The 23,706-nt window shown below is 35.5% G+C and overlaps 1 protein-coding gene, 1 non-coding gene and 1 pseudogene across 2 annotated transcripts; 2 read left to right on the forward strand and 1 right to left on the reverse strand.

Moving 5' to 3' along the window:
• The first annotated feature begins 4,866 nt into the window (after positions 1–4,866).
• On the forward strand, positions 4,867–5,505 carry LOC113305872 (annotated as a pseudogene).
• Positions 5,506–16,928: 11,423 nt separating this feature from the next.
• TRNAE-UUC lies at positions 16,929–17,002 on the forward strand. The gene has a single exon. It is a non-coding gene; the product is annotated as a tRNA-Glu (tRNA).
• Positions 17,003–17,535: 533 nt separating this feature from the next.
• Positions 17,536–22,870, reverse strand: LOC113302406 (adenine phosphoribosyltransferase 3-like). Its single transcript, XM_026551311.1, has 6 exons — positions 22,438–22,870; positions 22,226–22,336; positions 19,887–19,979; positions 18,756–18,905; positions 18,624–18,682; positions 17,536–17,904 (listed from the first exon to the last, which is right to left on the reverse strand). The coding sequence occupies exons 1-6, from the start codon at positions 22,553–22,555 to the stop codon at positions 17,851–17,853; spliced, it is 585 nt and encodes a 194-aa protein (XP_026407096.1). The 5' UTR covers positions 22,556–22,870; the 3' UTR covers positions 17,536–17,850.
• Positions 22,871–23,706: the final 836 nt, after the last annotated feature.

Here is a 23,706-nt window from a genome sequence, read left to right on the forward strand (position 1 = left end):
TATTTGTTTTTCATTTACTGTTTGGAATATGAGCCAAAGGAATTGATCCAAGTACGTGACTTATTTATAAGTTGGAGGCGTGGGAATACATACGAAACTATGTGAACTATAGGTTTAGTTGCTTAGTCTCAACTATACGAAGTTGGTGTAATTTTGTGTAGCGGCTTAATCCTGAGAGTATTCAATTATGGACAAGGTTCCGGGGTTTTTCTGCATTTGCAGTTTCCTCGTTAACAAAATCTTGCTGTGTCGTTTACTTTATATTTCCGCATTATAATTATTTTATTATAAATAAAGTAAATTACACAAAAGTTAATTCCTATTTACTTGATAAGCAATCCTATTGTTTTTGGTTAAGTCCGAACCTTTGTATCAAGTAAACATACTTCGTTGTTGTATTGTCTCGATCTCGTATCCATAGACGATCGCACGAAGTGTGAACCGATTAGTTGTATTGTCTCGACTCAGTCCATTGACAATCAATTTCGGAGAAAGGACTTATAAGTAGGAAAAGTTTTAGATTGAGGTATATTTGGGTACCCTAGCATTTTCATTGTAGTTGAGCTTTAGAATTCACGACGTTCATCGATTGAAGACGGAGATCTACTGAAGAGAGATTGGAGGAACTTCATCAACAAAAGGTATGTGGAGACTAAAACTTATCTATCACTCAAAAGTATATTCTATTCTATCTCCTAATGACACTAAATAGTATAGCTATATATACTTTTATATCATACACATTTGATATTTCGAGCTAAGTTTAACTCAGATATCTATTTCTCGAAATATGTGTTGGAAGTTTTTTGCTTTAGCTACGTTCATCATATTCTTGACGAGTTTAGTTGGAAACAATTTATTTGTTGGAAACTAACTAATAAGTCAAAAGATGATCATGTGAAAATCGCCTTGAAACATCTTACCTGATTTGTATGAGACAATCATTTGATGTCGACTTAGAAAGTTTCGTATTGATCATTCGATCACTTGAAAATTACTTATAAGCTAATAGTTTGTGTGAAACAGCTACTATCGTCTTCTAAGGATGTTTCAATGATTGAAATGGGAGTTTAGAACAATTAACCTTTGTCTGGATACATCACAGTATGCATACCAGTATAAAAATCGTTGTAGTATGATTCAGGTCCGGAAACCTTGTTTGCATACCAATATGGGAAAGGTTTTAACTATTAAAGTCCGGGAACCAAGTTTGCATAACAGTATCCGAACGATTCTACCTGAGTTAAGGTCCGGGACAATAGTTTGCATACCGGTTTGCAAACTGCTGGACAAGACCAGAGTCCGGAAGCTATAGTTTGCGTACCCGTTTGCATACTTAGTGGTTAAAGTTCTAAAATCGGTTAAATATGTTTTCATACTCATGAAAAAATATATTTATGAATTAAGGAATGCAATCTTTGCAAATTGTGGCTTAATGTTCATGAATTGATTCTCATGAATCAATCATATTTTGATTCAATTAGTTTATATATATTTCTGTGAAATAGTGAACAATTGAACAACTCTATTTGAAACACAATTAGATTCATTTGATTATCTTTCATGATTGATTGATTATCATAGTTGATCTAGAAGTATTAGATGAATGTGGTTAAGACAAAAGTGTTCATATGGCTAACTTCGGTTAACTATTATTGAGCCAACTCAATATACACGTTTAGGTACGGTTTCCTATATCTAAATGAAAGTATATTTCATCTGTGTGTAATAAGCTAAGACCATCTAACGGTGGAGAGATATTTCTTTGGTTTTAAGCAGACTTAGCTTGAATCTTAAATCAGAATTTCATATAATGGTGAATATTGAATGCTTTGTTACTAAGCTATCTTATCTTTGATTCTAAGCAAACCCTGATTTCAAAGACTATATAAAGAAGAACTCTAGCAACTGGAAAACCCAATCCCGGTACTTTCATGTGTCCTAGTTGCGACTAGAGTCGATTCTCCTGTAACCTAGATTTTTCCAAAACCATTATAGGTTAACGACTTAAATACTTCATTTGGGATTTGTGAAGCCGGACCCAATTATTTTCATTATAGTAGCGTGATCTGATCTTACTTGTTCTATCGTATTGAGTACTATCTTCTCTAAGATTAACTCGAGATTTATCTCCGATAGGTAAGATATAAAAAGTAATCACAAAGCTCTCCCTATCATTCTTTGTGATTCCACAATAACTTCTTCCACTACCTTATAGTTAAGTTATGGTGAGGTGATTGATATTTCTAAACTGTTCTTCGAGAATATAAGACCGGATCATCAATTGGTTCCTGTTCACCTTGATTTATCAAAAGACGGAAAAAAAAACTTCATAGGTACTTCTGTGGGAGACAGATTTATCTATCAGAATAGACTTATCTGTCGGATAAAAATTTGTTTATAAGTCTTCGACTTTGGGTCGTAGCAACTATTAGTTGTGTGTGAGATCAGCTAAGGGTATCAAGTGCGTAGAGTCCTACTAGGATTCAGAGGCGTAAGTAATGTGACTATACCTTAATCGGTGTGAGACTTGGTTAGAGCTCAACTACATTCCAGTCCGAAGTTAACTTGTAGTAGGTTAGTGTCTGTAGCGGATTAATACAGTATGATTTTCAAATTTGGACTACGTCCCGGGGTTTTTCTGCATTTGCGGTTTCCTCGTTAACAAAATTTCTGGTGTCCGTGTTATTTCTTTTCCGCATTATATTTGTATATATAATTGAAATATCACAGGTTGTGCATAGTTCAATCAATTGGTAAATCCGACCTTGATTGTTGGATAGGAATTGATTGGCATTTGGGCATTGATCTTTAGTACCGTCCAAGTATTTGTCACATCAATCAACCTCGTAGATTTCTATCTGTTTGATTTGATGATTGATTTGAGAAAAAGATATATAACTCTTTGGTATATTTCGTGATTGATATAGCTTTTTAAGTTGGTGCTCTCGGAATTATACTGGAGTTAGTCCATACAGATTGCCGAACGAATTATCTGGTGTGGTTGTTATATCCCCGCTTTTTCAGTACTGACACTCACGCAACAAAATAGTCTATAGGTTCTGTAACGAAAAAGTTGGTAATGTATTTGGTACCCTCTTTTTTCATACAGTATATTGCACCTTTTCGTAATATATTGACCAAGTATTGATGTTGATTTTTGTGACAAGGGAAATATGGCCTTTTTAAGGTTCGTTTCGATTTTTACCGCAAAAGTTAGACTCATAGGCCAACCCAAGTCTCGGCCTCATGTGCGAGACTCAACTCTTAATCTCTCGAGCGAGACTCAGCTTCTCTTGGCCTAATACAAGACCCAGCATCGGCCTCACGTGACTACGTTCTCGTCCTTAGAGCATATAGACGTGGCTCCTAGTATATCCCCCCGAGATACAACGGTCATGTATACTCATCACCTCATGATGCATCCACCAGTTGATTCCATGAGCATGAACGAGATTCAGGTATCCGGTAAGCACGACTTACGCCTTGGTCTCACTAGCATGACTTAAGTAGCCTTGTGACTGAATACTGGTACATCTCTGCAAGATACATTGGTCATGCCTGCTCTCGAGACTTGTGACTGAACCTTAGTAAATCCTTACAAGATACACCGTTCATGTCTCCTCCATCATGAACTTGCTCCCGACTCCTAGTAACATTAAGTGTTATATAGTATCATATAAACAAAAGATACTCTCACGTACAATATGCAGACCTCAATCTCAATCTCATAAGCACGTACCAGATGACTCCATGAGACTTGAGACTCACAAGCACATCCCAGTTGACTCCATGAGCCTTGAGCCCCACCAACTCACCTATATCTCATAAAAAGACGAGATGCTGGCATACATAGCTTCAGACATGTGTGAAAGAAGATCCATTCACATTGTTATCCCCACACTTCGGCTGCTTTTTTTATTACTATTATAACACATAAATAGTGTTGTATTTAAAATTAATATTTTGAGGATACATTACGAAGCTCTATGCTCCTATTATTCTGAAATGTATAACATCACCATCTATTATCTTGAAAATCAGCCCGTTTGAAATTAAAATCGGTAGACAGTGGGATTTGATATTTTAGATGCACTCATTTTTTTCTAGGTACGTAAAGCTTTGCACAAAAAAAATACATCCCAACATATTAGCTTAAAACAGGCCACATAGCTCAGCTGGTCATCCATGTTCCATAGAATTTAACATGGAAGGTAGAGTTAGCTTGCCCCCTTGTGACATAATCACAACCTCCTATTCGCTTCGGTTCCCTTGGCTTGGTTCCTCATGAAACTCGTTGGTAGGCTACCACGGAAACTTGTTCAACTAATGTAGTATAGTAGTGCGTTATTGGAGTTTAGTTTGTCACGCTTCCAATTAGTTAATGTTATAATATTCTTTATCTAATAATAATAAAAATTTATAAAATATAAGATAATAGTATGAAAATGGCAATGTGAGTGGATCCTCCCACTATTGAAACCAACAAGCACTCCAACAAGATAACTTAGATATCCAACGATATCGTAAGAGAAGAATCCGTCTTGACTTAATACGAGTCAAGATATCGTATAGCCCTATTCCAACTTTAGGACGGCCGGCAGCGTAGAAAATCAAGCATTGTATCCCATTTTTTCCTTTTTTCATTTGTTATATCAATAATACGAGTCAAGATATTTGAGTTGAATGTATAGAGTCTATAGACAACGTTCACAACTATCCAAAGGCATGACGAGGTTGTGAAATTCAAAACGGGAGATACCCAATTTCTTAAAGAATAGATCCCAAAAATGCCAAAATCTTTTTGTATAAATAGTACCTTTGAGATGTTTATTCTTACAAACAAGATCAAGCTCGTAGATCAACATGAATACTCATACTCTAACTCCCCTCATCTTCTTTCCAACCCTATTGTTTTCAATGTTCTATTTCACCGCAATCACCCAAGCAGCTACCTTTGACATCGTGAACAAATGTAGATTCATAGTCTGGGCTGCAGCTGTACCAGGTGGAGGTCGACGATTAGGCCCAAACCAATCCTGGAGAATCAATGTAGCTGCTGGAACAAGTCAAGCCCGCATATGGGGTCGAACAAAATGCAACTTTGATGGTAATGGCCGTGGCAGTTGCCAAACTGGTGACTGCAATGGACGTCTACGATGTACCAGTTTTGGTAAACCACCAAATACCCTAGCTGAATATGCATTAAACCAATTCAATAACTTGGATTTCTTCGATATTTCTCTGGTTGATGGGTTTAATATACCCATGAGCTTCACCCCTACAAGCGGCTGTCGAGGTATCAAATGCACGGCTGATATAAATGGACAATGCCCGAAACAACTGAAGGCACCGGGAGGTTGCAATAATCCATGCACCAACTGCGTTATCTAATTTTTCAAAAAAAGGTGCCCCAATGCTTATAGTTACCCGAAGGATGATCCTACTAGTACTTTTACTTGTCCTGGTGGTACAAACTATAGAGTTGTGTTTTGCCCACATTAAGGCCTGGCAAATCTATTTGATCTGCGAGCTGCTAGTAAATGAAGCTTCTCAACTCAATACTATCTATATATTTATCTTCCAGTGAGCACTAGTTACCTAGAATAATAATGAAGCTCTGAAATTTGTCTCTCTCTCTGAATGTAAGATTGCAAAAGATAGCGTGTTTGTTTCACTATTGTATCTAAAATGTATATTCATAATAAAATAGGACGGTGCGTATGCTTTGTGTTGGCAATCTATGGTGTGCATGTTTTGGCCCCGGCTCCGCGTTAACTCTAATAGCTAATTTCTTAATCATGACATAGGTATGCCTTGAGTGGATTTTGTGTTATAGTGTCTTCGTAAAAACAGAGGTAGATTTCTTGATAAAATAGCAACAATATTGCTTGGAAATTGAGTATACATATAGTTAAAGTGAAAGTCACATCAGATATTGCCTGGGTTGATGGATTTCATTTTGATATTGTGCAATGGAATATCAACGTAATCAATATCGTTGTCCAAACCAATTTTGACTCTAGTAAATGGGTACTCATCTGCTTTTATGGAAGTCCTTACCCAACTAATAGAAATGTAGCCTGGGACTTCTTAGAAGATACATGACATCAAGTTAATATGAGAAACATGCCTTATCTAGTAATAGGAGACTACAATATGATCTTTGATCAATCGGAAAAGTTACGAGGTCTCCCATTCAATAAAAGAGATTGTAAATATGATCATAGAATCCTTGAAAGAGCAGGGTTTTTTGATTTAGGCTTCTTAGGTTATGAATTTACTTGGGACAATCATAGAAAATGTGATAATAATATCCACAAAAGATTAGATAGAGCCTCCCAAAATGCACAATGGAACCTACAATTTCCTAATGCATCTTTAACCCATCTTGTAGCAGTAGGATCATGCCACTCTCCAATTTTATTAAATCTGGATAGTATTCAAAAGAAAGGAGAATGGATCTTTAAATTTTATGACACTTGGAAGAAAGAGCAATCTTGTGTCCAACTTATTAATAACTCATGATGTAGGAACACCACTAATGAACCTTCTCTAGATTTGGTGACTAACCTAAAAACCCTAGGTACCAACCTTCTTGATTGGAAGAGGAACATTTTTGGTATTACTTCTAAACAAATTAATAAACTAATAAAACAAATAGAAAGACTTAAGGCTAGCAGAACTACCGATCACCATCAACAAAAGCTAAAAGGAAAATATGTAGAACTAAAAAAACTTTATGCAACACAAGAAGCTATAGCGAAACAGCAATCCAGAGACAATGTCATAGAATTAGGAGAAAAGAATACTAAGTATTTCCACACAATTACGTTAAGAAGGCGCAAATGGAATAATATAGAGTGCCTTACAAATAAACAAAACGTAGTCATCCGAAAAAAAGAAGACATTAGTGATCTTTTGACTGATTATTTTCAAGATCTATTTACCCAACCTGTTTCTTTCCTGAATCCTTCTAATGATATTTTTGAAAACATCTCTGCTGATATATCTGATATAGATAATACAAATATTATTGCAATCCCTTCTGCTGAGGATATTTTTTCTGTGCTTAAGAACATGAAACCAAATAAGTCGCCAGGACCTGACGGTTTCCCAGCTAGCTTTTTTAAGAACAATTTGGAACTAGTAGGAACTCAGGTTATAGCTTCAGTTCAGGAATTCTTTCAAACCAAACTCATGAATCCAGACCTGAATAAGACTCATGTCTTCTTAATTCCTAAGCTGAAACAACCAAAAAATCCTAGTCATTTTCGCCCTATAGGACTGTGCAATAATATATATAAACTAATAGCTAAAATCCTAACCAATATAATTAAGCCTCTGTTAGATAAAATTATCTCTCCTTTTCAATCTGCTTTCGTTTCATCTAGGAAAATTTCAGATAATATAGTTGTAGCCCATGAAATAATCCATTCCTTTAAAAACAAAAACATCAAAACTGGGGGTCTAGGAATTAAGATTGACATGTCTAAAACCTTCGACATAGTAGATTAGAACTTCCTTCTAAAAGCTCTTTCTTCACTAGGGTTCAGTAAAGAGGTATGTAATATCTTTGAACAATGCTTTTCTACGACTTCGATTGCTGTCCTTCTAAATGGTTCGCCTGGTATATTTTTTTAACTCTCTAGAGGATTACGTCAGGGGGATCCCCTTTCTCTATACTTATTCATTATTTGTATGTATATTTTCTCTAGATATCTTCTCTCCCCAGAACACAATAAATCTCTCCATGGAGTTAAAATCACACCTAAAAGCGAACCAATATCCCATCTTTTCTTTGCTAACGACTGTCTTCTCTTTGTTAAAGCCAATCTAGTGGAATGCAAAAACCTCCTAGAAGCCATAGACAAATTCAGTAAAGCTTCTGGACAATTAATCAATTTGGAGAAATCAGGGGTCTTTTTTAGTAAGAAAGTTGAACCCACCAAAGAATGATGAGGAAGATCTTAAAAATTAAACATATCAACCTCAAAGATCCTTATTTAGGTGCTCCACTGTTCATTGACAAGTCAAAAGTTAAAACATTTGACCTTATCATAGAAAGAATGGAATCTAAGTTAGAAGGATGGAAAGGAAAATTTCTTCCTCAATCCAGTAGAATGGTGTTGATAAAAGCTGTCTTAGCTAGTGTCCCCACTTTTCAAATGGGATGCTTCATCATCCCAAAAACGTTAACTAAGAAAATAGATGCTATCCAGAGGGACTTCTGGTGGGGCAAGGATACTAATTCAGGTGGATTATATCCGAAAGCCTGGCTAAGTCTTTGCAAACCCATCCATAAGGAAGATTTAGGCTTTAGGGATGCCCATAAATTTAACCTTGCAATGCTAGCTAAATTGGCATGGAGACTGATCAAAAAGAAAGACTCTCTTTGGGCAAAAACCATGAGAAGTAGGTATTTCAAAAATAAGAAATCCCCTCTCAGAATTAAACCCTCTACTAGAAGTTGTTGGAGTTGGAAATGTATCTGCCAAGGACTTGAGCTAATCCAAAAGTATAGTATTTGGGAAATAAGAGATGGATTAAGTGTTAACATATGGATGGATAACTGGATTCCATGCCTAACTTCTTCTCTGCTAGAATTTAAAAACTCGTTTAATAATCACCTATCCTTAGTAGATGATCTTCTTCTTCCTAACTCGCTGTCTTGGAACATTACCCTCATAAAGAACTCCTTCCCTGAGGACATAGCTATTAAAATTCTGAACATGAAACTCTTTCTTGATTTAGATGGAAACCTAAAACAAGACCATCTAAGATGGACACTGACTATCAATGGAGACTTCACTGTCAAATCTATGTATGACAAGTTGAATGAACCAGGAACAGAAATAACCAGTCTTCTTTTACCAGACTCGTTCTGGAAATCTGTCTGGAAATTGGAAGTGCCTCAGAGAGTTAAAGTGTTTCTTTGGAAATGTTTGCAAAATGTCATTGCGACAAATATAAATCTTTACGGTAAGTAAATGATATCAATCTTAATTGTACTATGTGTGGCGAAGACCTAGAAACAGCTGAGCATCTATTCTTTTACTGCCCATATGCTAGAGAAATATGGTAAATGGCTCCAAACCCTATCTCTCTACAACTAGATCCCACTATGTCCCTATTAGACACCTATAAGGAATGGATTAAAAACCCAAGACATGATATATCTATAGAACTAATTCTAACAAAAATGTGGATGATATGGAAAGAACGGTGTAACAGGGTATTTGAATCTAAAACTAGAACAACAACACAATTATCTCAGGATATACAAAGACATCTGTCTTTTTGGACTAGGAACCACTCTAATCCTATTAAGCAGAACAAGAAAAAAGCTACTCCCAAACCTTATTGGATAGCTCCAGATGATAACACACAAAAAATCAACGTTGATGCAGCTTGGGATTCTGATATAACCCCCTCAAGTTTTGCTTTAATTTTGCGTAATGGTACAGGAATCTTTGAAAGAGGCAGAGCAGGACCATCACTCTCAACAGATCCACAAGAAGCGGAAGCAATAGGAGTGTACCAGGCAGCAGTATGGGCGAAGAAAAAGAACTTCAAAGATTTCAGCATTGAAGGAGATTGTGAAAGCTGTTTCAACTACTTACAAGGAAAGCGCTCCGAGGTTTCATGGATAAGTAAAGCTTTACTGTACGAAGCATCTAAAATCATTAGAGAAAGTCATAACTTTTTGGGTTTTCATTTTGTGCCTAGACTAGGAAATGAAGTAGCAGACTCTATTGCAAAGTTTGCTAAAAAACTATCTTTTGTCACGGACTGGGATAAGATCCCTCCGCCTTGTATCTTAAACAAACTGGCAGTAGATAAATCTAATATAAGGAGAACTTCACAACTCTCTATATTAGATGGCTCTACTTCAGATGTAATGGAGCCTCCTTTGGAGTGCTAGTTTTTCTTCAATTAAATGTCTTATTCACAAAAAAAAAAAAAGTCACTTGAGCTTGAAGCCGTGAATCCATGAACACAAAACCGACGAGAATATATTTTAGCTACCCTACCCACCTTGTCCTTGCATTACAATCGGTCACTTTCACTTTTTACATCTACTGCCATATCATTATCACAACATTCATTCCGTGGTCAAATGTATGATGTACAATATGATTTTTTCCAACGACAAAAGTGTGCAAATTATAGTTGGTACTACTACTACGTAACATCTCTTCCATGAATCATTCACATATACTTGACAAAATGTACGAGACTGTAGAAAATATGATATCAAAGACTTAATGAAAAACATGACAAGATACTCGAAAATACTTCTCTTAATTGATGTTTTTCGACTCATGGCTCAATATCCTATTTATATGTTTAACAAGCTTGACTCTCAAGCAATAAACACTTTCCTAACATAACCAAACTCTAACAAAGACTTTTCTAGAAAATTCTCACGTAAACAAACTCTAAAACCAGTAAAACTTGCAACCCAATAGTTTACTTCTAAATACTGTACCATCGTGTCAACCAAACTAGTTGATTCATGCATTGTGTCAACAATACTTGCTGACGCACTCAAACTTTGTCAACTCTCATAGTTGATCCTTTCTATCTTCTTCATAGAATCTTGGTTTATTCTTCAACATCCTCCCTTAAACCAGGATACTCTTTACTAATCATTCCCAATTTTCCACGCAAGTAAATTAAAGTGTTAGACTTCAGAGACTTGGTGAAAATATCAGCTACTTGCTCTTTACTTTCACAAAACTCCCACAGTTATCTCCTTGTTACTGACAAGCTCTCTGATGTAATGAAACTTAATATCAATGTGCTTACTCCTTCCATGAAGTACAAGATTTTTAGTTAATGAAATTGTTGACTTGTTATCACAAATATTGTTGTAGGTGTCTTCTGTCTTGAAATCAGACTTCGGCATCATTCTCAACCACACAGCTTGTGTAGCACAGTTTCTAGCAACTATATATTCAGCTTTTGTTGTAGATAATACAATAACTTGTTGCTTCTTAGATGACCAAGATAAGAATCATGTTCCTAACTGAAATCCATAACCAGATGTGTTCTTTCTTCTTTATGTATCTCCATCCCAATCACTGTCAGTGAAACCAACTAATTTTGGATCTTCTGAAACTGTATAAAAAATTCCCATGCTAGTTGTTCCTTTAACATATTTCAGAAAATGTTTTGCAGCTTGTAAATGTGATTGTCTAGGAGATTCCATAAACCTACTAACCAATCCAACTGCATACATGATATCAGGTCTTGTAGCAGTCAAATATCTCATACATCCAACAAGACCCTTAAAGTCCGTTGAATTTACAAGCTCTCTCAACCCTTATTTTGTCAACTTCAATCTCTCCTATACTGGTGTTAATTGGGTTGCAATTATCCATCTTGAAACGCTTTAGTATTCCTTCTGCATATCTCTGTTGATTGATAAAAATTCCTCTTTCAGTTTGTTGTACTTCTATGCCAAGAAAATATGACATTAAACCAAGATCTGTCATCTCAGACTCCTTCACCATATCCTCCCTGAACTCATTGATCATCTCAGAACTATTTCCAGTAAATATAATATCATCCACATATAAATACACTATAATATGATTGCCAAGACTATCAACTTTCAAATATAAAGTATGCTCATGTGGATATCTTATAAACCCTTTCTTAATGAAATAAGAATATACTCTTGTATACCAAGCACGTGGTGCTTGTTTCAAACCATACAAAGCTTTGTTTAGCTTGTATACTTCATTCTCCTTCCCCTCCATAATGTAACCTGCTGGTTGTTCAACATAAACTTCTTCTTCCAATATTCCATTCAAGAATGTTGATTTCACATCCATTTGAAAAATCTTTCAATGCTTTTGTGCAGCTAAAGCAATAATCATGCGTACTATATCAAGTCTTGCCACTGGTGTAAAAACTTCTGAATAATCAACTCCTTGTTTCTATCTATATCCTTTAGCAACTAATCTTGCTTTCAAACGATCTACTTCACCATTTGACTTGTATTTTGTTTTATAAACCCACTTAACACCAATAGGTTTCTTACCTGGTGGAAGTGTAGTAAGTTCCCAAGTATTATTCTTCTCAATTTACTTCAATTCTTCTTTCATAGCTTGAATCCAACCTTGTTATTTAGAAGCTTCTTCATAGGCTACAGTATCACAATCTCCAAATAATGCAAAGTTCACCACATCATCATCAATATCTTCACTATCTCTTGATAAAACATAATCATTCAACCTAGCAGGTATGACATATTTCCTTCTTGGTCTTGTAGTTTCTTATTGTGGTATTGCTTCTTTTCTTGCCTCTTCATGATGTTCTTCAACATTGTCTTGAGTTTTCACATCTTCTTCAATTACAATTGGAACTGTTATGACAACAGTAGATGGATCAAAATTCCTTGTTGATCCATTATTTCAATTCAATTGTGAATCTTCATCAAATATCACATCTCTACTTGTGATTATGTTTCCAATTTTTGGATTGAACAACTTGTACCCTTTGGTTACTAAACTGTAACCAACAAGAATACACTTCTCACTCTTATCATCCAACTTCTTCCTAAGTTATTTAGGTACATGTGCATATGCAATGCATCCAAAAATTCTCAGATGTCTTACACTTGGTCTTGTACCTCTCCAAGCTTCTTCTGGTGTCATATTATTCAAACTATTTTTAGGACATCTGTTAAGTAAGTACACAGCTGTATCAACAGCATAACCCCAGAAATTCTTTGGTAAATCTTTTGTTCTTCTTATAGTTCTTGCCATCTCCATTATGGTTCTATTCTTCCTCTCAGCAACTCCATTCTGTTGTGGTTTATATCTTGCAGTTAATTGATGTTGAATGCCACGTTCTTCCATAAAATTGTCAACAACAGTATACTCTTTGCCTCTATCAGTTCTTAAAATCTTGATACTCTTACCAAATTTTTTTCAGCATAATCTTTAAAACTTCTAAAAGCTTGAAAAGCATCACTCTTTTGTCTAAGTAGATATACCCATGTTTTTCTACTAAAATCATCAATGAAAGTTATAAAGTAATTGTTACGTTGATGTGATGTGACTTCAATAGGACCACATAAGTCACTATGAACAATCTCCAGCTGTTGTTCTGCCCTTCTTGCCTTATTTACTGGGAATGTATCTTTGTGCTGCTTGCCAAAGATGCAATTCCCACATCTTGAATCTGGAAGCTCAATAAAAGGTAAACCATATACCATCTCTTTCTTTGCTAAAAATTGTAAATTATTAAAGTTTACATGACCCATTCTCTTGTGCCATAACCAAGAATCAGTATGTACAAGAGTACTATAACAGCTTTCTCTTTGATGCTGAATATTTAATGGAAACAATCTATTCTTTGTCATCTTTACTCTTGCAATAAGTCTTCTAAAACGATCATGAATTGAAAAAAAATACCATTGAATATGTTCATAGAATATCCTCTTTCTGATAACTGGCCCATGCTTAAAAGATTTTGATGCAAGCCTGGAACATAAAACACATCCATAATATATGTTTTAGCATCATTCTTCAGAACTATTCCAATTCTTCATTTTCCCATAACTGGAATTGTTGAATTATTTCCAAATTTCACAGGTGAACATACTGATTCATCAAGATTGTCAAATAACTCTTTTCTACACATATGATTGCTGCAACCTGTATCTAGATACCACTTATGTTGAGGTTGTTCTTCAGGTGTATGACAAGCTAACAACATATTTTCAACTTTCTCTTCTTCTTCTTCTTCTTCTTCTTCTTCTTCTTCTTGACTTTCTGCAATATCAGCTTTGAAGTTTGCCTTGTAGTTATTAGCTGTTGTATTTCGAGGTTTTTTACACTCAACAGAAAAGTGTCCAAAATCTCCACACTTGTAGCTTTGAATCTTTGATCTATCAACTGGTTTTATTCCTTGATAACCTCTAGTATTAGATCTCCCTCCATTGTTATATCTTCCTTGAAAACCTCCAACATTAGGTTTTCCTTGATTGCTTCTCCAGCTTACTTGACTTTGAAGTGTTTCTTCAACTTGTTTTGTAGCAGATGTTTTATCTAGCAATCTTTGTTCATAAGCTTGTAACGAACCTAACAACTCATCAAGCGTCATAGTTGCAACTTTGTTGCATTCCTCTATAGCAGTAACCTTTGATTCAAACTTCTCAAGCAAGCTTTTTAAGATCTTCTTTACAATTGCAGAATCTTCTATGGTATAACCATTAGCCTTCATCTCACTGACAAAATTCAGTATTTTTGAGAAGAATTCTGATATTGTTTCAGTAGTTTCCATCTGCAATAATTCATACTTTCTCTTTAAGGTTTGTAATCTAACCTTCTTGACCTTGTCAGATCCTTTGTAATAGCTTATCAAAGAACGCGCGATTGGGGGATACTTAAACTAATTGGGGGATATAAATTACTTCCCTCAACCAATAGTGTTTGCTAAGGGGTGTTTTCTGGAGGGGGAAATACTAAAATACCCTTCCCTCAAAATAAAAATCTAAAAACTTAAAATCAAAAAACAAAATCATATCCCCCATTTCCATCTTCACTTCTTATTAATTTCTTTTAGGATTATGGCTTTGAAACTTAAATATTCCCCATTTCCTTTCAAATTCTAAATTTTCCCAACTCCCTTTCAAATTCTTTTCTCCTTCTCTGTCGGCTCCTCACTTTGAAAACAATTTTTTTTTACATTTGAAAGTGATGAAGACCATGCCAGTAGTGATGAAGATCATGCCGATAGTGATGAAGACCATGCCAGAAGTGATGAAAACATGTCGGTAGTGATGAAGACCATGCCGAAAGTGATGAAGAACATGCCGGTAGTGATGACGACCATGCCGGAAGTGATGAAGACCATGCCGGTAGTGATGAAGATCATGTCGGAAATAAAAAAATTTATATCGCCGGAAGTGATGAAGACCATGCCAGAAAATGGTGTCGGCATGCTTGGTAACTAACATTCAATGCCGTAACTAAGTGCCGACATGCTTGATAGAAATCTATCAATGTCAGTAGTCAAGTGGAAAAACATTCAATTTTCTGGATACTCAACATCATGTGTCGGCAAAGAAATTTAAGCAACATACCATGCCGGTAGCAGTACCGGCATGCTAGAGAATTAACTGACTGTGCCGACAGTGGACTGGAAACCAGAAGAAAAAAAATCAAAACGGAATAGGTTTTGAATTTCAAAACCAGAAAAAAATTCTACGAACACAGCCGGGAGGGGCTACGCCTCCCCGGACCCCCTAGATAGCGGTAGGTAAAAAACAACTTTTGTACCAACATAGTTTTTTGGTTGAATACTATGTCGGCTTGAATTTCAAAATGGGGGATAAGCTCGGTGCCGGCATGGACGTGGTATAAATACCATGCCGGTATGGCTGCTTCTGGCATTGTATTCATGCCACGTCCATGACGGCACCGAGCTTTTTCAGCTGCAAAAATGGTGGATTCAAAGAAAATAATCAAATTTTCAACCTCTTAGCAGCAATTCTCTCTTCACAATCATCCTCCATTTTCACCAAAAAAAAATTCCTCTCAAATACTTTTTCCCTCCTTCTACTCTCACCTCGCTCAACCAAATACAAATAAAAATACACACTAATCATTTAACAAATACTTAAGATTTTTTCTAATTATAATTTAAAACTGATTAGTGAGGGGTATATTAGGAATTATATAAAATACTTAGATAAGGGGTGACCCTAATTTGATATTTAAATCAAGTTTTTTTCCTTTTCCTCCATCCCCAAATTAGTTTTAGTATCCCCCAGTCGCGCGTTCTTATCAAACCATCCCATGCTCTTTCAACTTCTTTAATGTAGATAACTCTATCCATGAGAGATTCATGAATACCCTGATGAAGAATATATGTAACTTTAGAATTCTTCTTTCTGTTTTCAGTTAAAGTTGCTTGCTGAGCTGCTTAAACTACTACTCCTTATGTTGGTTCTACATAACCATCTTTCACAATATCCTATACCTCTTGGTATATGAAAATATTCTCCATCTGCAACCTCCAGTGTTCAAAGTTTTTACCTTCAAACACAGGTACCTTAATTGAACTTAAACTTGTCATCTTCTTCAACTCAACAACTCATACCCACAACCCTAGAATCTGATACCAGATGTAGAAAATTTGATATCAAAGACTTAATGAAAAACAGGACAAGATACTCGAAAATACTTCTCTTAATTGATGTTTTTCGACTCATGGCTCAACAACCTATTTATATGTTTAACAAACTTTACTTTCAAGCAATAAACACTTTCCTAACATAACCAAACTCTAACAAATACTCTTCTAGAAAATTCTCACGTGAACAAACTCTAAAACCAGTAAAACTTGCAACCCAAGTTTACTTCTAAATACCGTACCATCGTGTCAACCAAACTAGTTGATTCATGCACTATGTCAACAATACTTGTTGACCCACTCAAACGCTGTCAACTGGCATAGTTGATCCCTTCTATCTCCTTCATCGTATCTTGGTTTATTCTTCAACAGAGACAGTGTGTTGTATTTCAAATTACACAAATGAGTTCTATAAATCCCACTGGTGTATCATTTTTTTTTATCGGTATCCGGTATCCCACTAGTGCGTCATTCTTATGCAGAAGACCTAGCAATATATGACAGTACTGATTCCCGTTGTCAAGGGATCATTAGTTCCAACCAACAATTTCAAAGTCTCCCTGACAAAAGACTTAAAACGAAGGGCTTCATCTGCTACCCAATAATAAATTAGATACAATTCAAGAATGTCTTTGTCTCCTCTAGAACCACGGGTGAATGAGAATGCTCATAAAGTATGGTAGCTTATAATTTGAAGTTAAAAGTCAGTCTTTTGAACTGTATCAAATTCAAAGAAACCAGATATAAAAGTAAATAACTGATACATCTCACAATCCATTGTAGTCCAGCCCGGTTAGGATACCTGGCTTTCACCCAGGCGACCCGGGTTCAAATCCCGGCAATGGAATCTTTTTTATTTTAGCACCCCATTCCTGGCAAGGGATTTTTTTTTTCCTTTTAATTTTAGCACCCCATTTGACAGGGTTTTGTTTTGAGACAGCAGTGGCCACTGGAAACTTTTTATCTTACTAGCTCCAGGGTATTGTTATGAGACGAGTACAGATGAGGCTTGGCGTGGCGGAGAGCTAGCTAACATGGCTGTCCTTCCCAAAGCACAAGATTTTTATATGCCTCGGCATATGTTAGCTAGATACATGGCTAGTTAGCACTTGTCGTTGCTTTCATCTAAGTTCCAGGTATCCTTCTAATCTTTTCGGTCCCTGCCATACGCACCAGTTACTATCTAAAAATTCTTCCGAGATAATTTAGATACTGCGAAGTATCCCAGATTTATTTTCTGACCAGCTTTCAAAATATTCAATGCAGACCAAATTTCTCATACATTTGGATTTTTAGCCTGTACATAAGAGGCTTCAAAGCCAAGCGTATAACTATTGATTGAATAGTTTTCTGACATTCAGAAATTAAATGGATAAAAGGGAACAATAAAGAGGATATCCGGTTTCATGCTATTGATTGATTTGATTCATTCAACAACCCCTTCTTTCACATAAATTAGGATACACTATGCTAACCGATGAAGAAAACTTGCTCGGAACATAAAAACACTGCCTAAATTTTACCCAGATCCATGTAATTAAGTCCAGAAGTGTAAGAGCAGAACGACCTTCTTGGAGCAGAACACTTGAACTGATCTTTGTAAAGGAGTTGTGAATAATATGTCTCCGCTGTTTAAACATCGTCATTTTTAATCCTCGCCAAGGTGCATAGCCAATGCTGCGATGCTACCATCTTCTAGTGGGTCTCGACCAAGATATATAACGGCTTACCATTTAAACGCTCACGACCCTGCAGCAATGAGAGAGAACCACATACATCATATTCAGAAACCTTAAAAAAACTTATTATAATGTGTCATTCAAAGTTCAACGGATTAAACACGGGTACGCACAGTAAAACTAAACAAGTATCAAAAACCAGGTAGTTCACACATCCACCAAACAAAGTAGCAAGCTGAGGGTTTACATTAACTACTCTTTTTTTATCCTAAAGCGATTGCAGCCTAGCAAAGGAGTACAAAGTGACATACAATAAGCCAAAGATTCAGTTAGACCTATTTTATTAACACAAATTTTGCTTTCAAGCAGTTTTGGACAATAAATATTATGAGATTGCAAGTCCTGAAAAGCACCATGGCAGTCTTTAAGCGTAAATAGTAGCAACAACATCGGCAGTTTAAAACAATACAACAATATTCATAACATCTTTGAGATGTATGCATGCTCGGCAAGTTTCATGATATTCTGCAATGTTGCTCATTGTCTAACACAGCCATGTAGGGGGAAATAACTTTGAGATGGATTATGTGTACCCTGAACATTTCATCATATTATGAAATGATTACACGGTTGATCATAGTCGTGCAGAGTAGATAACTTCCATGTGTATATTTGCATACTCTAAGGAGACATTAGATTTTAAAACTGAAGCTAATGATTTAAGCATGAGTATGATCCAGAAACATAAAATAGAACAAGAAAAAATCAGCAACTATAAAATGAGCACACCTTCAAATCAGGAAGTTCAATCACACATGCACATTCAACTACTTCAGCCCCAACACGCTCTGAAATTAAAATAAAAATGTTAATTGAGTTATAATATATGGAAACAATTTATTCATCAAAATTAAGACTTACCAAGTAATTTCATTGCAGCACACAAGGTTCCTCCAGTGGCTATCAAATCATCAACTACTAGCGCACGATCACCAGGTTCAACTGCTCCAATGTGCATCTCAAGACAATCCTTTCCGTATTCCAGAACATACTCCTCAGAGATGACTTTGCCTGCAATTGTAAGGATATTCAACATACAATTTAAAGCATCACTTTTGGTATGGAGAATAACAATTATGCTTTTCAAATAGGAAAAGCCATTTTGAAAAGAACAAAGAAAAGACAAAAAAGAACATTCTAATAAAAAGTATTATTTCTAGCATGAATAAAGTTTTTGTATCAGCCGCTAACATCGGTCTTGGCAATGTGGGTTTCAGAATAGGTCTACCTTGTTAGATGATTTGAGTTGAAACTCAATAGACGACAAGCTAATATATGTGCACATCCCTCTTCACTCTTTAGTTTTAAGTCATTTAGCAACAAAAGTTTCAAATAAGTTTGCACTTTTGCAGTTCGTGTTTCTGAAACTTCTTGAGACAGGATGTGTTTCTCACACATGTTGCACCTTTTTTTGTCCTACTTAGACAAGGTATAATCATGCTAAATACCAGTAAAGTCTCCCCCAAAAGTTCTTTTGATACTCGAATGCACTGCAAATTTGCAATGCAGAATCTGAATTTCAAAGGGATCGAGAACTATCTAAACTCTAAAATACATTCAAAATTTTCAAACTTAAACTACCAAGCTGAAGTACAGTAAGGGCAGAGAAATTTCCAGCGAAGCGGAAGCACAGCCAAATTTAAGAATTACTGATGGGGAAATGAGGTTCGGGTGATAATGGCAAAACTAAGGTATAACTTTAGAAATTCGAGATCCATCAGAAATCTCTACAGAAAGTTATGGCTTCTGGACTACAAGTGATCAGACCAAAGGAAAGACAATGATCAACAGACTAGTAGACTCAAAGAGAAAATGAAGAAACACACACGAGCATTTCATAACTTTAATAATCTGATTTTAAATGTGTTTGACACAAAAAGAGGAAAAGAAAGGAAAGACATAAAGGTTAAGCTCACAAATGTATAGTAATAGAGAAAAAAAGAAAGCATTTAAGTAAAACCAAACCACTATGATAAAGAGGGTAAAATATACCAGGCAATTTTCGTGGTTTCCTCAATGGAACAAACTTCGCTCCAATTGCCAATGCAATCGGTGGACCGAATATGAAACCCCGAGCCTCGACTCCTACAATCATATAAAGACGATGTTTAACAAAAGCTCGCCTAGCTTAATGTTTCGGATATCAATATAAAGTGCAGCGCATTATACATTTACACCACCATCAGTTGAATATACAAAATACAGGGCAGTGTGCTATCATCAGCTTCTACGCAAAGAAATTTGCATTAACAATAGAAAGTGTAGATAAGTCAACAACAAGAGAACCGGAAAAGTTACACCTAAGATCTATGAGAAGAGTCGAGCAAAACACATAAAAAGATTGAATATTAATTGGTATTCATGGCTCAGAAGGGATAATGAATTGATAAGGCAAAGAAGAAGTGGTAAATGCATACACATTTGTGTGATCAGTGAATGCAAATATATTGTGCATGTTATCTAGTGACGTCTATCTGGTGTTGTTGACTTGTAAACCCATATACAAGTTAAGGTTTAATTAAAAAAACTGTTTGCACCAGAAACAAGTTTGCCTGTTTTATTGCAACGGAAATCACTTGTTGTAAATGATTATATTGTTTCCAAGGCAAGAGAAGTTAGTTTCCATTGGAATAAGACAAAATGAACCAACTATCAATGCAGTTAAACAATTTTTTATTAAACCTTAACTTGTATACGGGTTAACAAAGGCTCTCTTAGGACAGAAAAATGAGTTATAGGTGGCAATTGGATGAGCCCAAGAGTATATATACTCAATTATACCATGTTGAATCTTTTTGACCTATAATCAGTTATATGAATTACCCTCAGCTGCATGTTTAAATCCCGCTTGTGAAAGATTTTACAAGTCGTCGCCGATGTCCTAGCTTGATCAGTAAACAGTACAGTGTGAAAACCAAATTATACAAAATAAAATAACACATAGGTGTATTGCAAAGTTGATATCAAGGATTAAGATGTATCTAAAATACTCAAAGAGTATTACTCACTTCCTAATCAATTCAACCGACTCTTATGTAAGTTAGTGAAGCCATAACCTAATAGTGAAAGAACTCGGAGTTGCAGTTTTCGCTTCAATTCGGTTGGTTTAACAGATCAACACTTTTACACATTCATTTCTAATTAAAAGATTGATTTCAAAAAGATGGAGCAATCTTATCCCATGTAAGATGGAGCAATCTTATCCCATGTAACAGTTGACTCGCCTTAACAATTCAACTATGTCACTTCCAATTTAACTAACCATGACTATATGGGAAAACACTCGCATCATACAGCTGATTTTATAAAGCTAAACACCAATCATCGTGATATTTATAAAGAAAAAAAAATTAAAAAAATCAGCACAGGAATGGAATCGTCTAAAATGCAGCAGCAGTTTATCAGCCTAATTAGATGTTCAGGTGATTGTATCTTGCCTTAGTTAAATTTCTTATGAAAGTGGACCTACTTCACGAGTTCATGAAACCCTCTCCATCACAGAAGGCCCAATCAATACAACTTATGCAAGTATGCCCATTTCAACTCTGGTTTCATAATCAGCTCTTCCAAGAACTAAGAGTTTGAAAGACTAGGTGCTAATTCAGATAACCTAGCCCTCTTTCTAGACGGAAATTCAGTAAACACTGGCAGATACTTCATTCCTCGGAATGCAAGCAAACCACACACACCAAAAAAATTATAAGAAAACGGTAAAACCCCTAAGTGAATATTAGAATTAGACCATCCTATTTAAACAGAGAACAAAAAAGGATGTCCAGAACAAGAAGAGAACAAAGTCTTGAAACAATGAAAGGACAAAAACCCACACAATATCCAGCCACAAACAAAAATCATCCGAATGCCAAAATTACATCAGCTGGGTCCATATACACAAGTTGTCATCCATTACCCACCACTAAACATGCAAATAACAATAGGATCAAGAAACAGTTTAAACACTAGATTTTCTTTGATATCTTCATAGATAATACTCAATAACCTAGCCACTGACAAATTTTGTAGTCAAATAAAACCACTCAAACTTCCCATGAAAATTATCACTAGAAGAAAAAAAGAAGTATTCTAAAAGACAATCAGAAACTTCAGCAATGGTGATGATTGAAAGAGTAGAAATCTACCTTTACTTCAATCTTAAAAGTGGCCACTTTAAACAAACAAACGATTTTTTTTTCTTTAAAAAAAAAATCCTTGAAAAAGTACACAAGAAAAAAAATCCCACTTGCATTTGCCGATCAATAACAAGAAATTATAATTAGATGATTAAAATCTTAATAGAAACACAAAAGAAATAGTAGTCCTTTTCTTTTTACCTGCAACCACTGATATATTTTTCCCCTTATATCTCTCAACAAATAAATCAACAGTATCCTTGAATGCTTTTGGATCAAGAAGCAAAGTTGTTATATCTTGAAACATAATCCCTACAAATAAAAACCCCATTAATATTACTAACAAATTAGTTTGTTCAAACATTAAAAAAAAAAAAATTCAAACAAATAGAAATGAAAATGTGAGCAAAAACCTGGTTTTGGAAAATTGGGAACAACACGAATTTTAGTCTGGATGCCATGAATACGAGGATCTTGGTTCTTACAAACCGGCATTGTTCTTTCTTCTGCTTCTTCTTCAACTTTGAACATCCTTCCTCACTCGGACTCTGTGTTGTTCAAAATTCCGTTTGCGGTAATAAAAAACCTCTCGTGTTAAGCAGCAACAGAGAATCTTCAAGAAAATATGGAGAGAGAAGAGTACAGAGGAAGAGACAAATAGGTTGAAACAACAAAAGGGAGGGAAGAAAGAGATGGTAGTAGAAGTACTAGGGAAAGAACGAAGGGAAGGATGGAGGAGATAATTAATGGGAAAGCCAAGGGTATTTATAGGAAGGGAGGAGTGTTTTTTGTTTTAGTTTCAAAAAAAAAAATGAAATGGAAATAGCTCACTGCACGAGAAATAGTTAAAGAAAAGGCAGCACAGTCTAGAGAGAGAAGGAAGCACCTCGAGAGAAGTAGTAAAGAAAGACTACCAAGTTAGATAACCAGTGTTTTGTCTGGCTCTCTGCAGCTCTCTTCATAACTTTCGATGAGCAAAAATGTTGTTTTTGTACTTGTGCTTTTGGTAACTAGTATGCAAATGTTTTACTACTGGTACCCTTCTCTTTTCACACTTCCAATGTAAAAAGTCTTGATTTCTGTCATGGTGTGTCCCACTGCGTATAGTATCTCGAAGCTGATTTTACCTCACCTACACAAAGGATCCCATGGATTTTATATCTAGGCATTCAAATCATTTTCTTTGTTTTCCAAAGATTGCATATGGAGGGTTGGTACAGATAGAATTTTTATGGTCTGCTCACCAAATCACGTTTAGATGGAGCTAATGCATGTCTGGTGAAAGTTAATTTTGGTTTATACTAGTTTGTTGGAAAAATAGGGTTAAACTGGAAGATGAAAATTGAAAAACAATCGGAAAATCGGAAAATTCTGGGCTTTATTATTCTGTTCAAAGATCTTTTGTTTTTTTAGACAATAATTAAAAAAATTCCAGATAAACGACGAGTATAGTAGGTCAACAAATTACGCCTTCAGGATTCAATGAAGTCCTGGCACCGTAATCAAATTCAAGGATTGAACTTTATTAACCCGACCAAAAACACATTGTTGAAAGTTTCTGATAATGGTATTAGAAGAAAAGAAAGCAATATGTTTTGATGTGTTTTCAAGAAAAACAATCAACGGTTTCATGTCTCATTGGAGATGTCTTTACATCTCCAGCATACATCTTGAAGAGCGCG

Source organism: Papaver somniferum, chromosome 8 (assembly GCF_003573695.1).
Source record: "Papaver somniferum cultivar HN1 chromosome 8, ASM357369v1, whole genome shotgun sequence".
NCBI lineage: Eukaryota > Viridiplantae > Streptophyta > Magnoliopsida > Ranunculales > Papaveraceae > Papaver > Papaver somniferum.

What these genes read in the sequence shown, in the direction of transcription:
- LOC113302406 (XM_026551311.1), bottom strand. Translation starts at nt 22,555, where the DNA reads ATGTTCAAAGTTGAAGAAGAAGCAGAAGAAAGAACAATGCCGGTTTGT. An exon ending in TCCCAATTTTCCAAAACCAG is followed by an intron (nt 22,337 to 22,437) that starts GTTTTTGCTCAC and finishes TTTTATTTGTAG; the next exon opens with GGATTATGTTTCAAGATATA. An exon ending in TTGAACTTCCTGATTTGAAG is followed by an intron (nt 17,905 to 18,623) that starts GTGTGCTCATTT and finishes TCATTGCTGCAG; the next exon opens with GGTCGTGAGCGTTTAAATGG.